Source organism: Cryptotermes secundus, unplaced genomic scaffold (genome assembly GCF_002891405.2).
Source record: "Cryptotermes secundus unplaced genomic scaffold, Csec_1.0 scaffold350, whole genome shotgun sequence".
In the NCBI taxonomy this organism is placed as follows: Eukaryota; Metazoa; Arthropoda; class Insecta; order Blattodea; family Kalotermitidae; genus Cryptotermes; species Cryptotermes secundus.
The window spans coordinates 69,580-88,665 of record NW_019731981.1 but is presented as its reverse complement, the minus strand read 5'-3'; the positions used below and the strand labels follow the sequence as shown (position 1 = coordinate 88,665).

The window sequence follows — 19,086 nt, the reverse complement described above, 5'->3', positions numbered from 1 at the left end:
TCAACATTTAATGTTTCTGCCATCTGAATTTCCCCATGCAGAGAATCTGTACATCTCTGCAACTAAAGAGGAAGAGGCAAGCAGCAGCTAATCCAGATAAATAGAACTCAAACCCTCTCAAATTTATGTGGCCACTAGTAGGACTAAAAGTGGCCAGTCTAAGTCATAAAAAGGATAATTAATAAGCACAGTTGATAATAAGAGCTCATTGTTATGACGCGATGGTTACAAATCCATGGCCCTTAATAGTGCCATACTTCCATTCTGTCCAGGCATTGCTGCCCTGCAAGGAACCAGTTTTGTATAAATTAACAAGTCCTTGCCAGGAGTTTAGTTGCAGATGTCCACATATCAGCTGTGATCACTGATGAAGGTAAACGGGTATTCAGCACCAGAGGAAAGTGATTTTTTTTATAAGGAAATTAGACAAAATTTGGTTTTGAGAGTATGCTAGAGGTATGCTATGGTTTTTTTTTTTCATTCATTTATTTATAGTTCCAAAAACTCCATAGAGGCATCTGCCTCAGATATAGAACAAGTCAACAATATATTATATTATAACATATAAATATACATACATAATCAGATAGTCATCATCGTCAAAATTTAAATACTCAATACAACAAAACTACTGTACAGCAATACATTCCAGTTGGAGGAATAGAGACAAATCCAAACCCTGAAGGACATCTTGAAAACCACAAGATTTATGGAACAATTATAATGAATGTGAAATGTTTCATGTTTTGCTACATACAGAAATGCATGAAGGTCTTAATGGAAAATCTTAATAGTATGTATCCTGTTGTGTGTGTTATAAATAGGGTATAAAAGTATGGCAGTCTACACAACAATATTCTTTATTTAAAAACAAAGTAGACACTATTGCATCAACGTTTGTTTTTGTTGACGCTACATGTTTCAACCCTTATACTGGTTTATCATCAGGCTTACAATGCTACCAGTCTCAGTTGTTGAATTGCATCTAATTCTTCATTAAGGATCCATATTGTACTCTTGAGAGTTTTTAAATGCATAAATTGAATCTTTCAGTTAAAATTTGAATTTAAAGACTAAAGATTTAATGTAAAAATTAAATTGTACAAAAATGAAATGAAATATTTTTGTGATAAATCTCTTTAAAACTTTGTGACCACTACATGTTGACATGATTTTCTGGTGGTAGAAGCAACTATATTGTGGGGCGCCTGCGTATCGGGATCCTCTTGCATAAGTTAGGTCGTGTGGTCGTGTGCTCGTTATTTTGCATGTCACCCAGCATGTTTATTTGGAGTGATCTATAACAGTTTTTAATTATTATAAGACAAAGCTTCTGAGTCTGTTGTTATTAAACTTGTTATTAGGTTATTTAGTATATGTACTTACGTATATTAGATCTTCTTATGATGGTATGTGTATGGGCTGCTCCCTGTGTCGATGTTGTCGCTATGTTGTAGCGGTTCGGTCTAGACTACTTGTGAGGTATCTGTATGGGTATGTTTGTATAGAGTCGAGTTGTATGAGGTAGGGGGTAAGTTATTGTGAGTGGTTGAAGATATGCGGAAGGAGTGGAGTTATTTTGTGTGTGTATTTTTACTACAATGTTGAATATGGGGGTTATGTATATCTGTAAATGTATTGTTCATCTGTAGACCTTTCTTTTTTATGTTGTATATATAATATCTTTATATTGTGTTGAGTTTGGGTCCCTTGCTTTCTATATGTAATACTTTCATGGTCTGGTCCATCGTGTCCAATGTATTCCCAGTTTCCAAAGTGTGTTGTGTGAATTTAGAATGTTGTTTATTAGTCCTGACAGCATTTATGTGCTCTCTGTAGCAGACTTTGAATGTCTGTCCTGTCTGTCCGATATATTTGAATGGGCATTCACCGCATTGTAGCTAGTATATACGACTCAGGTTGTATATATCTCCTGGTATTCCTTTAAGTTTCAAATGGTGTTTATTGTATTAGTCATCTTGTAGGCAATTTTAAGGTTTAAGCATCATTAAAAACAAAAGTTGATGGAATAGTGTCTACTTTCTTTTTAAATACAGAATATTATTGTGGTTGAGGGCCTATGCTACAAGCTGGAAGGTCGCGGGTTCAAGTCCTGATGAGGTCATTGGATTTTTTTCAGTTGACCTAATCCTTCCAGTCACACTAGGCCCTGGGGTTTACTCAGCCTCTAACAGAAATGAGTACCAGGAATTAATTAAATAATTTTCCTGGGGAGTAAAGTGCGGCCAGAGCGTAAGGCTGACAACCTTACCACCATCTTTGAGCCGATTGTCTAGAAAATGTGGGACCCCCAACATCTCACAACTTTATGGGCCTTCATGGCCTGGTACAGGAATAGCTTTACTTTTTATATTGTTGTGTAGACTGCCATACTTTTATACACATTTATATACCGTATTCATGGAAAATGTCTGTTAGCTTTGCCCAGTTTTAATCAATACTGAAATATGTTTAATTTCAATACAATGCTTTAATATTGAAAGGCACAAAAGTCTGTTCAATGATTCCAATTTCATGAGTACAGATGGACCTAATTTAGTAGGCACTCTGCAGGGTTCAGAACATCTCAAAAGAATTAATTGAAATTGTCACGTGTTAGTAACTAGATGCAGGGTTTAGATTCTTGGCAGCTGACCGTTTTATCAAAGAGTCTGTCTTCGTGATAACTCGTTCCTCGTCCCATTGCCCAACAACAGCTTGACATATCACAAAATATAACAAGAATTTGCATCTCTTATTTGGGACACCATGCCGTTTAATTGGGTCAGTAGCTGCTACATGTTGTCACTACAACATGGTGCATCTTCAGTTTGCAGAAAGAGATGGCCTCCAGATATGGAGGGTAGCTGTGAATATATTGAATAATCAGTCACGGATAGCGGACAACGGGTAGTCCTGCACCTTGAGGGTTACAGAATATCAAAAAGGACCTGAAACCTGGATGGATTCTTTGGACAAACAAGTGAAGCTAAAGAAAATTGGCAAGAGATTTCGTACGTGGAATGTAAAGCCGGGTCCAGACTTGTTGCATATCCCCGTATCGTATCAGTGTGGACGGTACCCTGTATCATCCTTCTGTTGCAAAATGTTGATACGGTGATACACAATGGGCTGTTCACTCGCTTGGCGGTCTTTTCCCGTTGCATCAAGGGGATGACATGCATTGCAGTGGTGCCAGTCTGGACAGGCAGACAGTTTAATCACGCTTTGCCTATCAGGTCTGCAAAAAAGACAGTTGGAGTGTAGTCATCACCAGTGTGGGGTCTTGTATTTTTGATTCTCTGTTTATGCTCTGAATGGAGTGGAGTAAGGAGAACATTATATATTTAATTGATGAATATAAGAGGGACGTGATTTGGAATCCCCAAAACACAGAACATTACAATAAAACAAAAAAGCAGGACGCATGGGAGGAGAGAGGAAAGGAACTGAACAGACTTACTGACTGAAAATTTAAGTCCGCCAAAAGATTGTACCCATTGTATACTTTCCTATCGGCATAGATCGGTGATATCCACAAACGTCGTGATTTCTTTCTTCTTTCCTTTATAGCACAGTGAAGATAAATGTACGCGGTCGCTGCTACCGTCAGGTAGCTCGAAACTGAGTTTCAGCTCGTCATTTCTTCGTTACCTTCTTGGAAGGTGAAATTTTGTCGCGTTGCATCGGTTGATACGCAACAAGTCTGGACGCAAAATTTTGTCGCGTTGTATCGGATAATACGCAACGGAGATACGATGCGGGGATACGTAACAAGTCTAGACCCGGCTTAAGAAATCCATATAGGGCAGGTTCGCTCATGACAGTTGCGAAACAAATATCAAAATGTAAGTTAGATTTAGTAGGAGTAAGGACATTAGATGCTCGGAGAAGCCAAATAAGACCGATAGCGGAAATGACGTCGAAATATACGTCAAAAACCATTAGGAGTTTTCATGAATCGTCAATACTCTTCAATGTTATAATCAAAATCAAGATTGTGAGGAAGCAGCTGTTGCTCAAATTGCATTGAAACACAAGAAGACATCGGAAGATATCCGGAGATCAATGAGGATTGCATGACAGAGCGTGAACAAGTGACGTGGTTAGGAAATTTGTTGCTGGACTGCGACTTTTATTTCCCGCAGGATGGCAATGAAAACAGTCCTGTATCTATACTAAAAACCTGCGCAGATTTTTCTAGTTGCAGTCGGATCAAGAAAAAACATTTGGTTGGGCATTCTCGTGTTGTCACTTCATTGTTGATGCGTTAAGTTGGCCGCTGCCTAGCAACAGATCTCAGTCATCGCGATAGATAGCATAAAAGGAACGTATCGGTGTATGTTGATTCAGTTTATTTCAAATTCAACTGAGGTCGTTGCAAAGTCTGTTGGAGAAGGAGGAAGTCTTATACCTTTGTTGTATGTAGGAAATTTATGTGGTTTGATTGCATATTGACAGCAGATACGACAACACATATCTTTGTTTTTACGGGGATGTTTTATTTATTTTGTATAATAAAGTGTTCCGTGAAGTGAAAATGCCTCCCAAGCAAAGGAAAATTGCCATAATGGGCTATAGATCAGTGGGTGAGTTGTGCATAACCTTCAGTGTTTAATACAAATTAACTTTTTATATGAAAGCGTAAATTTTTTTCATACTTATTAACGTACACATTTAATTCTGCTGTTACAGGAAAGTCATCATTGAGCATTCAGTTCGTTGAAGGACAGTTTGTGGACTCGTACGATCCAACAATAGAAAACAGTGAGTAGTGTTTCTTGTAGCTTAGTGAGTAGATTGACTCAGCCGTAATGCTCCTGACTTGTATTCGGTTCGTACATGCCCTAACCTTGCTGTGCGGGTAAATTACCTCAGACTGCCGCATGCCCCACCTCGTACATCTTATATTCCATTAAGCATCAGTCACCTGATTTGTTATGGAGCAACCAGCGAAACTTATAAAGCGGCATTTAAATAACTAACAACATCGTATGATAAGACTCTTTTGTGGGCGGATGATGTTATATACAGGCTTTACAGAATTAAATATCTGTGTAGGCTGTATTTTTAAAATGTTTTGACTAGTTACGTATGTCTATTTTGTTTGCAGTGTTTCGTTGTCGTTAAACACTTCGTTGACAGATCGGTGTGACTGTGTTAATAAAAAAAAAAAGGTTACTGTTGTATTTCTCCATCATTCAGATTCCATGGTGGGTTACATTAGCACCATTTAGATTAGTTTCAGTTGTGTTACGTTAGGTTTTCAGTGTAACTAGAATAAATCCTGTGACTAGTTTTTAATTAGACAAGTTTATATTTACCGTGCTGTCTAGTTTATTGTACCCCATAATAGCATGTGGAAGAATATATGAGAGCCATAATACACTTAACAGGAGTGTTGGGAGTGTTAATATGCTTGTATATTCTAAGGTATATTGTTAAAAAAAACTCTGTTGCCTGTAGTCCGCAAGCGAACTCTACCGACTGATCGACTGCCGCTTGTCAGCAAAGTTAGTGCCAAATTTAGCGGATGAGGATGTTGTGTTGTCAGTGCAACAGATCCTCATGGCCATTATCATGGGAATTACCCACATATGTGGAATTATGGTTAGACTGGTGAGACAAGCTGAAATAGACTTCAGTTGTAAGAATAATTTACCAAACATACAGTGCAGTAAAGTACAAAATTAAGGCAGTAAAAATTAAAGTATCCATGACCATATTGGCTGATTTTGACATTTAAATGCTGCAGAGGCATTTCATTTGTATGAAAAATTGCTCATTGTGTAAGAAACACGATTTCAGATGAGTCATACAGTACAGGTCATTTAAGCATTTGGCTGGCTGTCTAAAGAAGGATTGGTTGGTTTTTTCCTATTTTCTTCAAAACTAAAGACCTGACCCTTTTAACATTTCAAATACTGTTTTGTCAGTTGACCGCGTCTGTGGTCTAGTGTTCAAAGTTCCTGCCTACAGATCCAGAGGTCCTGGGTTCGATTCCCGGCGCTACCAGATTTTCTGAGAATAAGTGGGTCTGGAACGGTGTCCAATCAGCCTCATGAAGATAATTGAGCTATTTCAAGGAAATATCAGCTCCGGTGTAGAATACCAATCCGTTGCACTGACCACATGACAACCTCTATCCACAAAAGTTGGCACTAACTTTGCTGACAAGCTGCAGTTGCTTGGTCGGTATAGTTTGCTTGTAGACTACAGGCCACGGAGTTTTCTTTTGTCAGTTGCCTTGAGACACTAGCAAGCCCTATAACAGGTATGAAGTTACCTGTGCTTTTATGAATATTCTGATACATCACACTTGAGGACTTGGCTGTGTAGTTCCACATAAATTCAATAGATGAGACAAATTGCAAGAGGTGTCTAATGGCAGTAGTGCAAATGATGTCTTTTTACAAACACATGGAGGATTTCTCTGTAAGAACGTTCTTGTTGTGATAACTATTCTTTTTATGCAACACGTCCTGAAAGAATTCACTTTGGTCTTTTATCTTCATAAAATGCACAAAATAGAATTCAGCTATGCTCCTTCCTGTGTCATAATATTTTGTGTTCAGTGGCCTTGTCATATATTATGTAAAGGTAATGTCATGTGTAGAGGTCTCCATCTTTACATGGTGCTCTTTTTCTTGTAAAGATTGTTTGATCTATATGAGCCTCTGTTACTGAAATTTAATACCAAAGTTTACTCATAACTTTGTATATGCCATTGCTCTTGCATGGGTACATGGTGCTCTGTCCCAAGGAGTAAAACGAACAGAGCATGAAGAAGAGCACTTACTTCTTTTATCCTGCCAAGATTAAGTCTGTAATGAGGCTGCGAGGAAGGAATGAAGGCATGAGTGCCATATTTTCAAACATGTTTGTTTAAATGGAGGTGTCTGTAGTGGAGCCTAGCCTATAGGAGCAATGATCTAGTTGTAAAAATCTATTCTTGAAAGACAAATTAGTTTGTTCCACCTCCTGAGGGTGTATTACTCTTGGCCAAAGAAGACATGTCTGTAGCCCAGGGATAAGCCTTCAGTCAGTTGTTTAAAACATGAAGTATTGTTCAGCTCTCCTGTTGCGGAATAGGTTTCTTACAAGAGCTCGTACAAACACACAGATAATATGGAAAATGATGACCTTTACACTAGCAGCTAAACACACTTCAGGAAGCAACATGGCACATGCACCATTTTGATCTGTACCACTGAACAAGATCACTGTTGCCAATCTCATTGCTGTTCAAACATCCCTCATATTTACTGAAGCTTGTCCATCAGTTAGACATGAACTGAAGTGCAAAACTTTTTTTTTTAATAATTATTCATCTAGCCATTAAGTGACTTCATGTTTTGGAAAATGGAAGTAGTACTGACTAATGATGAGGCTATGATGGTTTCGTCGTTATCTGCCCTCCATTATTTAACCAATATGTAGTGTGCCCTTTTACATGCATTCATACGTTTGTGCTCTCTCCTTACTGTAAATCTAGCCTAAGAATGCATGGAACCCATTTCCTCCAAATGCAGGATCAGAGGTTCTCACTGTAGTGGTTATGAAGAGGTGTAGTGTAGTCAGCAGAAAGTCTTCTGACATTTTGGAGAAACTCATCTCCACTTTCAGTGTTGGAGAATAAGCCAACCAAGAAATCAGCATGAAGTTGGTAGCAATCAGAGTGACTGCTCTATGATAACTTGTACCTTCAGGCTTCCTGGCTACCGTTCAACTTTCTGGCTTTGAGGATATGCCTCTGGGCAGGGTCTTCTAGAGAGCACATTGATGTTGATTTGTTTCCACCGTAGTAGTGTTCAGCCATCTTAACAGGTATCTTGTTGAAGTTCAACTAGCATCATGGCCGTGTACAGTACATTTCAATGGGCAGCCTTGGAACTTAGTCCCACTAAGCTGTTCCAGGGGCCCTCCAGCCATTCAGTCATGACTTCCACACCAAGCTAGTATTACCTTGTCATTGGCCATTGTATGGGGAAATGATCATGTTCATGCCATGGAATGCCGCAGTGACACTTTGTCCTCACCAGTTGAAGCACATGGTACATCAAATCCACTGCTGTGTTGTAAGTTCTCAGGACATCCAGTCCAAAAATGACACATCTGTGATCTATGTCAGGCATGTCCAACTTCAAACAGGTTGTGATCGACTTTTTAGTGTCAAAACTGCCAGTGATCTACCACCCCCTCTTATGGTCGTACCTTGCTTTAAGCAAAAATATTGGTAAAAATAACACAACAAATGATGTTTGTTGTAAAAGCAACATACATTGAAAGTACAGACTTACCTTGTTTGTTAAGAACAGAAAAATAGGAAGGACTAATACATGTTTTCCCTTTAAAACATGAATGTAATCATATTGTATTACAAGTGACTTTACATGCTTTTCATGTATAATTTCCTTATAGGCCTATGAGACCGACAAAAAATCGTCCCGCGATCGACGCGTTGGACATGCCTGATGTATGTGATGAACACTCAAACTTTGTAGTTCCCCCTGCCCTAGAGTCAGTTCTGCCAGTGCCTCCTTCAAGACAGGGAGGGATTCTACTTTCTCCAGCAATCATGTGGTGACATCAGACTGAGTGATGGTCACAGATGCCCTGATATTAGTGGTCACAAGGCATGCTTTGTACCTTATCTGGCCCTATGCATTTATAGGCTGTCATCACTCCTCATGGCTAACACATGTATGTACATGATTGTGAAACAAGGGGATGAGGGTGATGATGCTGGCACCTTCATCTTTATGTCATCCTATGCTAGTTTTTTTAGTCCTTGTTGGCTTCCTCTTAGCAGTCCTCATTGCCTTCCTGTTGACAGTCTCTTCTGAGGTGCCTAGTGTTCCCACAGTGCCAGCATACAGGTCATACAGTACTGTGGTGCTTGGTCTATGACAACTGTGTGCCCCTGGAGCTCCAGCCTGTACCTCCTACAGCCTCTCAGGTGGTCCAGCAGCCTCTTGCTTCAGGGTCTGGTTGAGGACTTCATTGAGGGACCTCTTGTGCCCATGAGGAGTGCTGTTTTACTCCCTAATCCTTCGCTCCATCAACAAAAGCTGCCTCTCTCTCATGAATTCCTTGGGTAACCTATTAAGGGCCTGGTGGGCCAATTGTTCAGTGGCTTCTGTAATTTCTTATAGTGACTCACTGCTCAGCTGATTTCTGGTTTTGAATTATGACTGGTAGGCCACCACCAACTCATGTTCTCTGTGACAGCTGCTCAACACTTCAGTGATGTCTTTGTATGGCACTGTGATTGGACTCTGTGTAGGTTGTTGGCAGCCTGCCCCTGCAGAGTGGCAAGTAGATGCATGGCTTTCTAACAGGCTGTCCGACCGTTGTAATCATCCATGACTGTGAACTGCAGGTGAAACGCTGTCCAGGATGTGGATCTGTCAGTCTTCAACAGCTTCATCGCAGTGGTCCCTGCATTTCTGTCACTGTATCTCATTCAGGAATCTGCCATGACCAACTGCATCTTGAACTCCTGACTTGAGGCTTCCAGGTCACGATGAGTTGCCTGTATATTAAATCATGTCACCTGCAGCTGACTGCTGACCTTGTGAAGACTCTTGAGGCTGCTGTTGAAGCACTGACATGACACTCTTTAACTCTGTCTGGCATATCTGTTATTGTGTAGGATTTGATGTTCTTGGAGCAGTGGTTATCTTCAGGGATACAGAATCAAAAATCAACTGATGTTTCACCTCCTTGTTCAGGGTAAAGCAATAAGCCAAGCAAGAAACCAGCATGAAACTGCTACCTGCTTCCTGCTGCTTTGTTGCTGACCTTCACAAAAAACAAATCATTTGTGGAAAAGTCAATGGGGGGTGGGGTCAATGTGCCTAGGAAGATATGGATGCACACTTGCACATACCCTGCCCCCTTTACACAATAATATCATCATGAACTTTGTATAGTTAGGTTGGTAAGGATGTTTTCATTATTTTAGGCCATGGAGGTTATTTTAATACTAATTATTGAGGAATAGCACTCTTGTTAACTTTCCACAAAATTTTCTCCAACATTCTTCTCTAAAGGTTAATTCCACACATAAATGAAATTAGTAGGGTCCATCAGTATATATTCCAACATAATAGGTCAACTGACAATCAGACACAGCAGAAGACAGTGAAGTATAGTGGGAATGTATGTCAGCTATTTATAGACTTCAAGAAAGCATGTGTCTTGGGAAGGTGGTCACCCATTTGTAAATATCAGTTTATTTTATGTATTTACTTGTGGTTTGTTTATTGCTGCTATTAGTAGTTCAGACTGTGTAGTGTTTAATGATAGGCTGTCTAGTAAATAATGAACTTGAAATACCGTATTTACGCATGTATAGGCCGCAGCACAATTTTCAGACAGAAATTATAGAAAAAATAATTTTCTTGGAATATTGTTTCAGGAGTATTACACCCTGTATTACTAATTATGAATATAATTTTTTTTAAATGAAGTCTGATTTCGAATATTTCGAATATAAGCCGCACCCCAGTTTTCCTCTTGAATTTTTGTCAAAAAATGTGCGGCCTATACATGCGTAAATATGGTAATATGGAAGGAAACAGTCATGGCCTAATTTGAATTACTGTCCCCTTGCATGTAGGGGCTGAGGAAAGTTGCAAAAACCTCAATCAGAATAAACGGTGCCCCAACCAAGATTTGAACTGTTCAACCCCTGAATACACATCAGAAGCATTACTGTGTGACCTGCCTTACTCAGTATAAACTTCAAGAAATTCTGTTGCTCAGGATAGAAACTTTTAAATTATTTTAATGGTGTTAATTTGTGCAGAAGCTATTTATACCATATTTCCAGAATGTGATTGAAAACCACTGTAAAATGTCAACATTCAGAAAGAAATTTAAAAGGAGATTAAATCTGGGGAATCCTTAATAATGTTCAGTATAGAAGATCTTATTTCCCCCCCCCTCCTAACCACTCTGTACGTTTACAGATGAAAACATTAAAGTATTATTTGACTTCACATTGTGGGAATAGCATAGATAAAAGAGTTTTCAGAAAAATGTGCCAGGGAGAATATTTGGACTCTGGAGATTGGAAATAACAGCTGATTAGAGAACATTACATAATGAGGAGCTTCATAAGCTGTAGTCTTCATCAGTCGTTATCAAGGAGATCAAGGCAAGGAAAATGGGATGGAGAGGGCATTTAGAATGCTTGGGAGAGATTAGAAACGTATGCACAGAATTTTGTTTGGAGATGTTAAAGTAAACTGCCTTGGGGTCCTAGACGTAGATGGGTGGTTAATGTTAAAGTGGGTCTTAGAGAAACAGGATGTGAACTGTTTTCATATGGCTCAGGATATGGTCCAGTAGCAAGCTCTTGTGAACATGGTAATGAACAACTGAGTGTCTGTGGTCTAATGACCAGAGTTCCTGAGTACAGATCCAGAGGTCCAGGTTCGATTCCTGGCGCTACCAGTTTTTCTGAGAAGTAGTGGGTCTGGAACAGGATCCAGTCAGCCTCATGAGGATAATTGAGGAGCTGTTTCAAGGAAATAGCAGCTCCGGTCTAGAAAACTGAAAATAACAGCCGTTGGGATCCATTGCGCTGACCATGCGACACCGTCTATCCACAAAATTTGGCACTAACTTTGCCGACAAGCAGCAGTCGCTCAGTCGGTGTAGTTGACTTGTGGACTACAGGCCATGGAGTATATTTGTTTTGTGTGTGTGTCCTTGCAGGCAGATGTGTACATGTATATCAGCTCATTTTCAAAGTATGATTGATTTTACTCAAGTATATTTTGTTTTTAAGATTCTTGTTCTGACACTAATGTCCTATATGTTTACTTGCAGCATTTACAAAGTCAACACGGGTCAATGGCCAGGAGTATGAATTGAAGCTTGTTGATACAGCTGGGCAAGATGAATATTCAATATTTCCAGCTCAATATTCAATGGATATACATGGTTATGTCCTGGTCTATTCAATTACTTCATCGAAGTCCTTTGAAGTTGTACAGATAATATATGACAAATTACTTGACATGACAGGGAAAGTCCAGTTAGTATGCATATTTTTTAAATATATTTTTAGACATAATTGTACAGCTAAGTGAACTGCATAGCTAAATATGTTAAAGGGATACTGAGTAACTAACTGTACTGTGATTACTGACAACTTCAATGCTGAATATTATGAAAGAACAGGTTTGAAATGATTGATGACATATGAAATTAGAATGACACTAAGATTCCATCATCAGGGAGGCCAAATGTGAGTTCATAACTGATGAGCAACATAACCACCATATTACAGTCATTTTCTTATCATATGTACAGTGATAATTAAAACTGCTAAGTAATGGTTAATAAATATGGATCCTGTTCCCACACTAGGTACTACACCAGTATATATAAGGACTTTATTCTCTTTTAAAGACTAAGACAAAAGGAATAAATTATAATAGACATGACTCATGATTAACAGGGGGCAGATTTTCCAGGGCTTTATCTAGAAAATTGGCTGGTGAGTCCAATATTAAAAGTTACACTTCGTGTGAAATAGCTTTTTAAGTAGGAACAAGTAAAAAATGAAGTAATTACACTTGTAAGTGTATATGCCCTTTTATTAGTCTCAATTTACAAGTTAGTTGCATATTCCTTTTACTGGTTATTGAGGGAAATTTATTTTTTATCTGCCCTGAAAATTTTGGAAGAGTACTGTAAGTCTAAAAACCTTATTTTAATAATTTGGCATAATTTTACTTATTTATATAATTTAAGATATCTAATTGGAAGAAACCAGATTCAGTAATCATTTTGTATGAAATATAGATTACCAATATAAAATTAATAGCTGATGTGTGTTAGGTTTCTCTTGAGGTTGAAACATGTCGGGCTTTAGATATTATCTGATACATTTTATATTATTATTATTATATTATAGCATTAAAAGACTTTAATAATCTCAAATAGTACAGTGAATTATTGCAAATGAATAGTGTTGCTAAATTTTGGATTCAGTTCTGTGGCAATGTTCTGCCAATAAGAAATTTTTGTGAAACATGATGATAAGGAAGAATGAGGAAATAATTTTATGCATGTTCATAGACACAGTTTTCGAGATTGTAAGGAAAAATTGCAGTAGGGCAGCATACTGGCCAGAGTCCACAGTGTACGTCCATGAAATACCCTAGCAGCATGAGATTATCAATGTATACAGTATTTTTTTTAGTTAGGTTGCTGGCACTTCCAAAAATTACTTCAAATTAGTAACTTCTAATTAATATTTTGCAGTGTCCCTATTGTTCTGGTAGGCAACAAGACAGATCTCCATATGGAACGGATGATCAGCACTGAGGAAGGAAAACGGCTGGCTGATTCTTGGAAAGCAGCTTTCCTTGAGACATCTGCTAAACAGAATGAGGTATGACTTCATATCTTTTGATCACTTTCAGATTGCTACAAATGTATATAGCTGCTTGAGTGTTGGTTGTATCAGAGTTCAGCATGTTCCAGGCATCAGGTTGCCATGGTACTTACTATTATATGGAACATTTTTCTGCAATTTTTCAATACAGGGATATTATAAATGAATTTGGTGATAAGATTTTGTTAGGTGTTAAGTTTTGTGGTTCCCAGCTTGTGCACAGTTTATGGAAACTCATTCTTTTGTGGAAAATGTTTTGAATGGAACCATAGCTCAGATTTAATTTCCATATTCATATCTTTCATTCAATACATGAAGCTCTGATGGCATTAATGCACTCTTGAGTCACCACAATGAATATCTGTAGGTTTATAGATCTATAAATCTACAGTCCTTTGCCTTGAAAAAAACAAAGCATGCTTCATTGTTCCAGTTTTATGTACATCTGGGGTGGGTCACAGTTGTTAATTTATTGCCATAAACAGCTGATGCATGAACAAACGTAATGGTGTTGCCAGATATAGTCAGTGATACTGGTTGTTGCCCATAAATATGTATATTTAGTCTCTGCATTTTAAAGGGATACCTTTACTTACTTACTCAAACATTTATTGAATAATCGAAATGGTTTTTTATATGTTGTAGGTACTGATATATGGTATTATCACTACTGCTGTGCTCAGAATAATTTTTTATGCTTGAAGAGGCTTATCAGCTGAACTAATTCGTCATGTCTAACATACTGTACCCATATTGATGATTTTTGTTCTCTTGTTATAGTCTGTGGCAGACATCTTTCACACAGCTTTGCTTGAGATTGAAAAAGCAAATGGCAATGTCCAGGAGAAATCCAGTTGTGTCATTTCATGAGCAGAAATCCACAGCCTGCTGCCCAGGATGAGAGCAAGAGCAAGCTGCCATTTCCACGTAAATTAATTCCAATGACACTGTAAGAAATAATACCAGGGGTATTTTATATGATTTGTGTCCAGAATTAATGCCCCTACTATGTCATTTTAGCCTTATGTACATATGTGAATCTAGAAGTATCTGGCAGTGTATTATAAATTCCATATTAACATACATATAATAGCTAAATACATTATATTTCAGAGTAGACAACCTGCTTCTTGCATTGGGAAAAGCTTCTTTACTTGATATGCACTTGTAACAGGGCACTTTTTATGGAACAGTAAGTGACTGCACTGATGTGGAACAGGCAAGATTTGAGATTTGTGTTCATATTTTCTCATGTTAGTAGATTTTTTTCTTGTTCCGCCCTATAAAAATGTTTGAGGAATGAAGCTCAGATGAGAAGTATTGAGACTCATGAATTAGTATAGAATATACAAATCAGAAATTTTAAATTGCATTATCCCATGTTTTTTATGTATTCATTCACATTGTTTGGATACTAATTATTCACAGCATCATGTTATCAGCATATGCCTTTGATATCATTTGGAAGATGTTGGCCCTGGTTCATTTTAGTTACAAATAATTGATATTATATATATAACTGTGAGACTGGATTTAGAACATAAGTGTGACTTATTATTGGCATACCCCTTAATAACTATCCTTATGCTGAAGTATTATTTATCCTGTGTAACACATTACATAACTTTTATTTTGAGAGAATCATTAAGATGGAATACATATTAATAGACTTATATTATCAGCAGTGATTATGATTTATTATTTTAGATGTATTTATGGTTATTGTATATAATCTTGAATGTAAATTGTTAGGGTTTATTTTGAGGTTAGATTGGATCACAAAATATCTGTGCTTTATGAATATGTATGTATGAAGAAGTTCAAAAATTATGATAGAGCATAATTATACTTTTTGTCATAATTTATATTATTTTTAGCATTCAAGTACACATTGTTAGCACTTACGTAAACATAGTGTCCTATGGCATATTATGATATTCTTATGAACACCTATAGTGCATAAATGTGGATCCCCGTGCATATCTACAGCTCAGTTCTCATTGTGAGGACAGGTTGTGTTGTACAATAAAGAGTGTAAACCAGTATGAGACCAGTTGCTTGTATGTGGATATCCACTTGCAGCTAATATTATGAAATGCAAAATGTCTTGGAATAGTAGTTAGGTATCTTCTGTCATTTCGAAGGTGCAAGCTCATATCTTTGTGTGGACTTTGACAGGCGTGCTGGAGACCTGTTAAACCTTCCACCCCCCATATCCTTCCCATTTCACTATTCATAATTATTCTGCCATTAAGGGGCATGTAATCTATGCAGTTAGAGAAAAACGTTAAACAGAGAAACACAACTACAGCATGCTCCTGCATTACAGAAGGTATTTTATCTTGAAAGATATCCCTACTGTGAAATTACATAACACGGACCTGTTTTTTTATTATCTTTCATTTTATAACTGGAGATGTTATTGCAAAAAAATTTTTCAATCCACATTTAAAATGAACACATTTTCTGATGAGAAATAATGTTAGTACACAAAAATGCATGGAGCACGTGGTAGTGTAGGTAGTTAAGGCACTATGCTACAAGCCGGAAGGTCACAGGTTCAAGTGCCAATGAGGTCATTGAATTTTTTCAGTTGACCTAATCCAGCCGCACTATGACCCTGGGGTAAACTCAGCCTCTAACAGAAATGAGTACCAGGAATATTCTTTGGGGTATAAGGTGGCCGGCACGTAGGGCTGACAACACTTGCTGCCATCTATGAGCCAATTGTCTAGAAAATGTGGGAACCTCAACATCTCACAACCCTATGGGCCTCCACGGCCTGTTACAGGGATACCTTTACTTTTACTTTACACAAAAATACATTTGAAACCCTAGTGTGTGTGCAACAGTGAACTGGAAAGCATGTAGAATAGCGATAGCGCTGTATTGACAGTAATCCCAAGTTGTAAATGTATAAGGTGTCAATAAATCCAATCATCCAATCTAAAACCGATCTTAATAGTCATCCCTGCACGTGACAGTATTATGATGTGACACCTGAAAGTTAGAAAAGTGGTACGGAGGTGCCCATTGCCATGCAGTGGCTTATTAAAACATGATTCTGCAGCAATGAGAATGCACACAACAGTCGAGGAACTGCTGAGGACTGTTTTGTCCATTGATCTGTGATACAGCTATATAAAGAGAGCCATCAAGCATGGAAACATTAGGAAGAGCACCCATTATTGGAGGCCATAACCAAGCAATGTGTATGGGAAGATATGTGGTGTGTTCAAAAAATATTGAACCTTCTTTTTTCCCGCGTAAACCAATGAAGCGCGGGAGGCTCCCTTCGGTGGAGATGTGGAGGGGACATTCATGCGCAGTTGTGAATTTTTTCCTGCCCGCAGAAAGCGTCAGTCGCTGGCAGTCGGCCTATGAGTGAGGACGTGTAGTGAGTGCTCATCGGATTCCAGTAAGATGTAAAATGACGGAACAACATGAGCAGCAATATTGCATCAAATTTTGCCAAAAGCTTGGCGATACCCAAGTGGAAACCATTCGCAAGATTCAACAGGCTTTCGGGGACGATGCCATGAGCAACTCACGGATAAAGGAGTGGTACAACCACTTCAAAGATGGCAGCATATCAGTGGACAGCGAACCGTGTTCAGGGAGACCCTCAACAAGCCGAAATGAGAATGTCATTGAGCAAGTGCGGACTTTGGTCATGGAGGACCATCGTATCACAGTCCGAGAACTTGCGAATGAGACCGGTAAGCATTGGATCGGTACATTCAATTTTGACCGAGGATTTGGGCATGAGGAGAGTGTTCGCGAAATTCATACCAAAACTGCTAACAATGGAGCAGAAGCAATGCCGTCTGGAAATCGCACAGGACGTGCTGGACAATGCAAACAGTAACGCCAACTTCCTGAACACCGTGATCACAGGCGATGAGTCATGGGTTTATGTGTACGACCCGGAAACCAAGATGCAGTCGTCACGGTGGAAACATCCAACATCCCCCGAGGCCAAAAAAAGCACAGCAGGTCTGCAGCAATGTGAAGGTCATGTTGGCCATTTTCTTCAACTCCTGTGAGGTTGTGCATCAAGAGTACACACCACAAGGCCAAACCATCACAAAGGAATACTAGCAGGAGGTCCTTCATCGCCTTCGTGATGCTGTGCGGCGCAAACGACTGGATCTGTGGGCAGCAAATACTTGGCAGCTCCATCATGTTATCGCACCTGCCCATTCTGCGCATCTGATTCAGACTTTCATCGCCAAACACAACATCCCTGTGGTTCGTCAGGCTCCCTACTCCCCCAACATGGCTCCGTGTGAGTTTTGGCTATTTCCCAAGCTGAAAATGCCGCTGAAAGGAACCCAATTTGAGTCAAGAGAAGACATCATGCGGAATGCGACGGTCCGGCTGATCACCATTCCAATAGATGCGTTCCAGAAGTGTTTCCAACAATGGGAGAAGTGTGTGCATTACCAAGGAGACTACTTTGAAGGGGATTAGGGTTTTGTACCTTCAAATCAATAAATGTATTTCTGCCGACCAAAGGTTCGATACTTTTTGAACACACCAGGTATAGCAGACTTGAAATGTGCAGTTGTTTCTGCACTGTGAAGAGTAATGAAAGTGTGGTAATTATCTGTGTAACAATGCTATAAGCTGGATTTTACCAGCACTCACAGGTAATCAATGGTGCTGGAAATCCCACAGGTGAAGAGGCGTGAACTGGAACACTGGGTGTTAACTTCGGTGAACAAAATTCTCTGTCTTACATATATTACAAGGGAAATGTACCTATTAGTTATACACTATTTTCAATTTTTTTCTTTTAATTTTGATGCACACTGCAAAAATGGTTTGCCAGTTCTTCACAGAGTTGTTCTGCATTATAAATTCATTTCTGTTTGTAACACTTGACAAATTTTAGCAGTCCCTGGTGTTACAAAACAGATGGAAGCAATAAAATCATTTGGTTCTCTGCTGGAAAACCTTACAACTTTGTTACGCCCTTCAGATTTTCGAACCTTTTGACTAAAGGACAGAAGAATGAAAACGTGGCTATTCAAGAAAAAGTTAGAGGGGTTCCTTCTTCAGTGCTAACACCTTCTGTTGTAGCTGCAAGAGATTATTGCCCTTTCTATGGTCGTGAACGGACAGTTGCATCATGGCTGAGATACAGAGTGTGATCTGTTTTCTGTGCATTCATAGTGAAACTGAATACTGTAGTTTCATTTCAACCTACATATACATCAAGCAGATAACAAAAAAAGGTATGCACATCAAAGTTTATTATATATTTTTAACACATTAATCTGCAGAATCTGCAATACTGGCTCATGGCATTGTGTCCATTAGAACTTCTGTGTTTTCCTTTACAGTATTAATAATAAATTAATGTCGTCAGCATACTTCAGAAACTAATATGTCCCATTCAATTTAAATCCTACCTGTTGTTCTTGGACCTTCATAATAGTGCGTTCTAAAGCAAAACTGATAAACAATATATGGCAGTCAGAAAGTGCCTCCTTGTTGCAGTTAATTTTGAATATGAAACGTCAGACAAATGTTTACCATATGGACTTTACAGTAGGTTTCATTTACACACATTTTAATTTGTCTTAGTTTCCTGATACACCAAATTTAATGAGAAGACTACAATATACTTCCCTCCAATAGCAGAATCATAGACCTTCATAAGT

General features: G+C 38.6%; 1 protein-coding gene across 1 annotated transcript; it reads left to right on the top strand.

The window, feature by feature from the left end:
- Nucleotides 1–4,157: 4,157 nt before the first annotated feature.
- On the top strand, nucleotides 4,158–15,535 carry LOC111867395 (GTP-binding protein Rheb homolog). The gene is made up of 5 exons (XM_023857208.2): nucleotides 4,158–4,589; nucleotides 4,696–4,767; nucleotides 11,842–12,049; nucleotides 13,285–13,414; nucleotides 14,198–15,535. The coding sequence occupies exons 1-5, from the start codon at nucleotides 4,541–4,543 to the stop codon at nucleotides 14,285–14,287; spliced, it is 549 nt and encodes a 182-aa protein (XP_023712976.1). The 5' UTR covers nucleotides 4,158–4,540; the 3' UTR covers nucleotides 14,288–15,535.
- The last annotated feature ends 3,551 nt before the right edge of the window (nucleotides 15,536–19,086 follow it).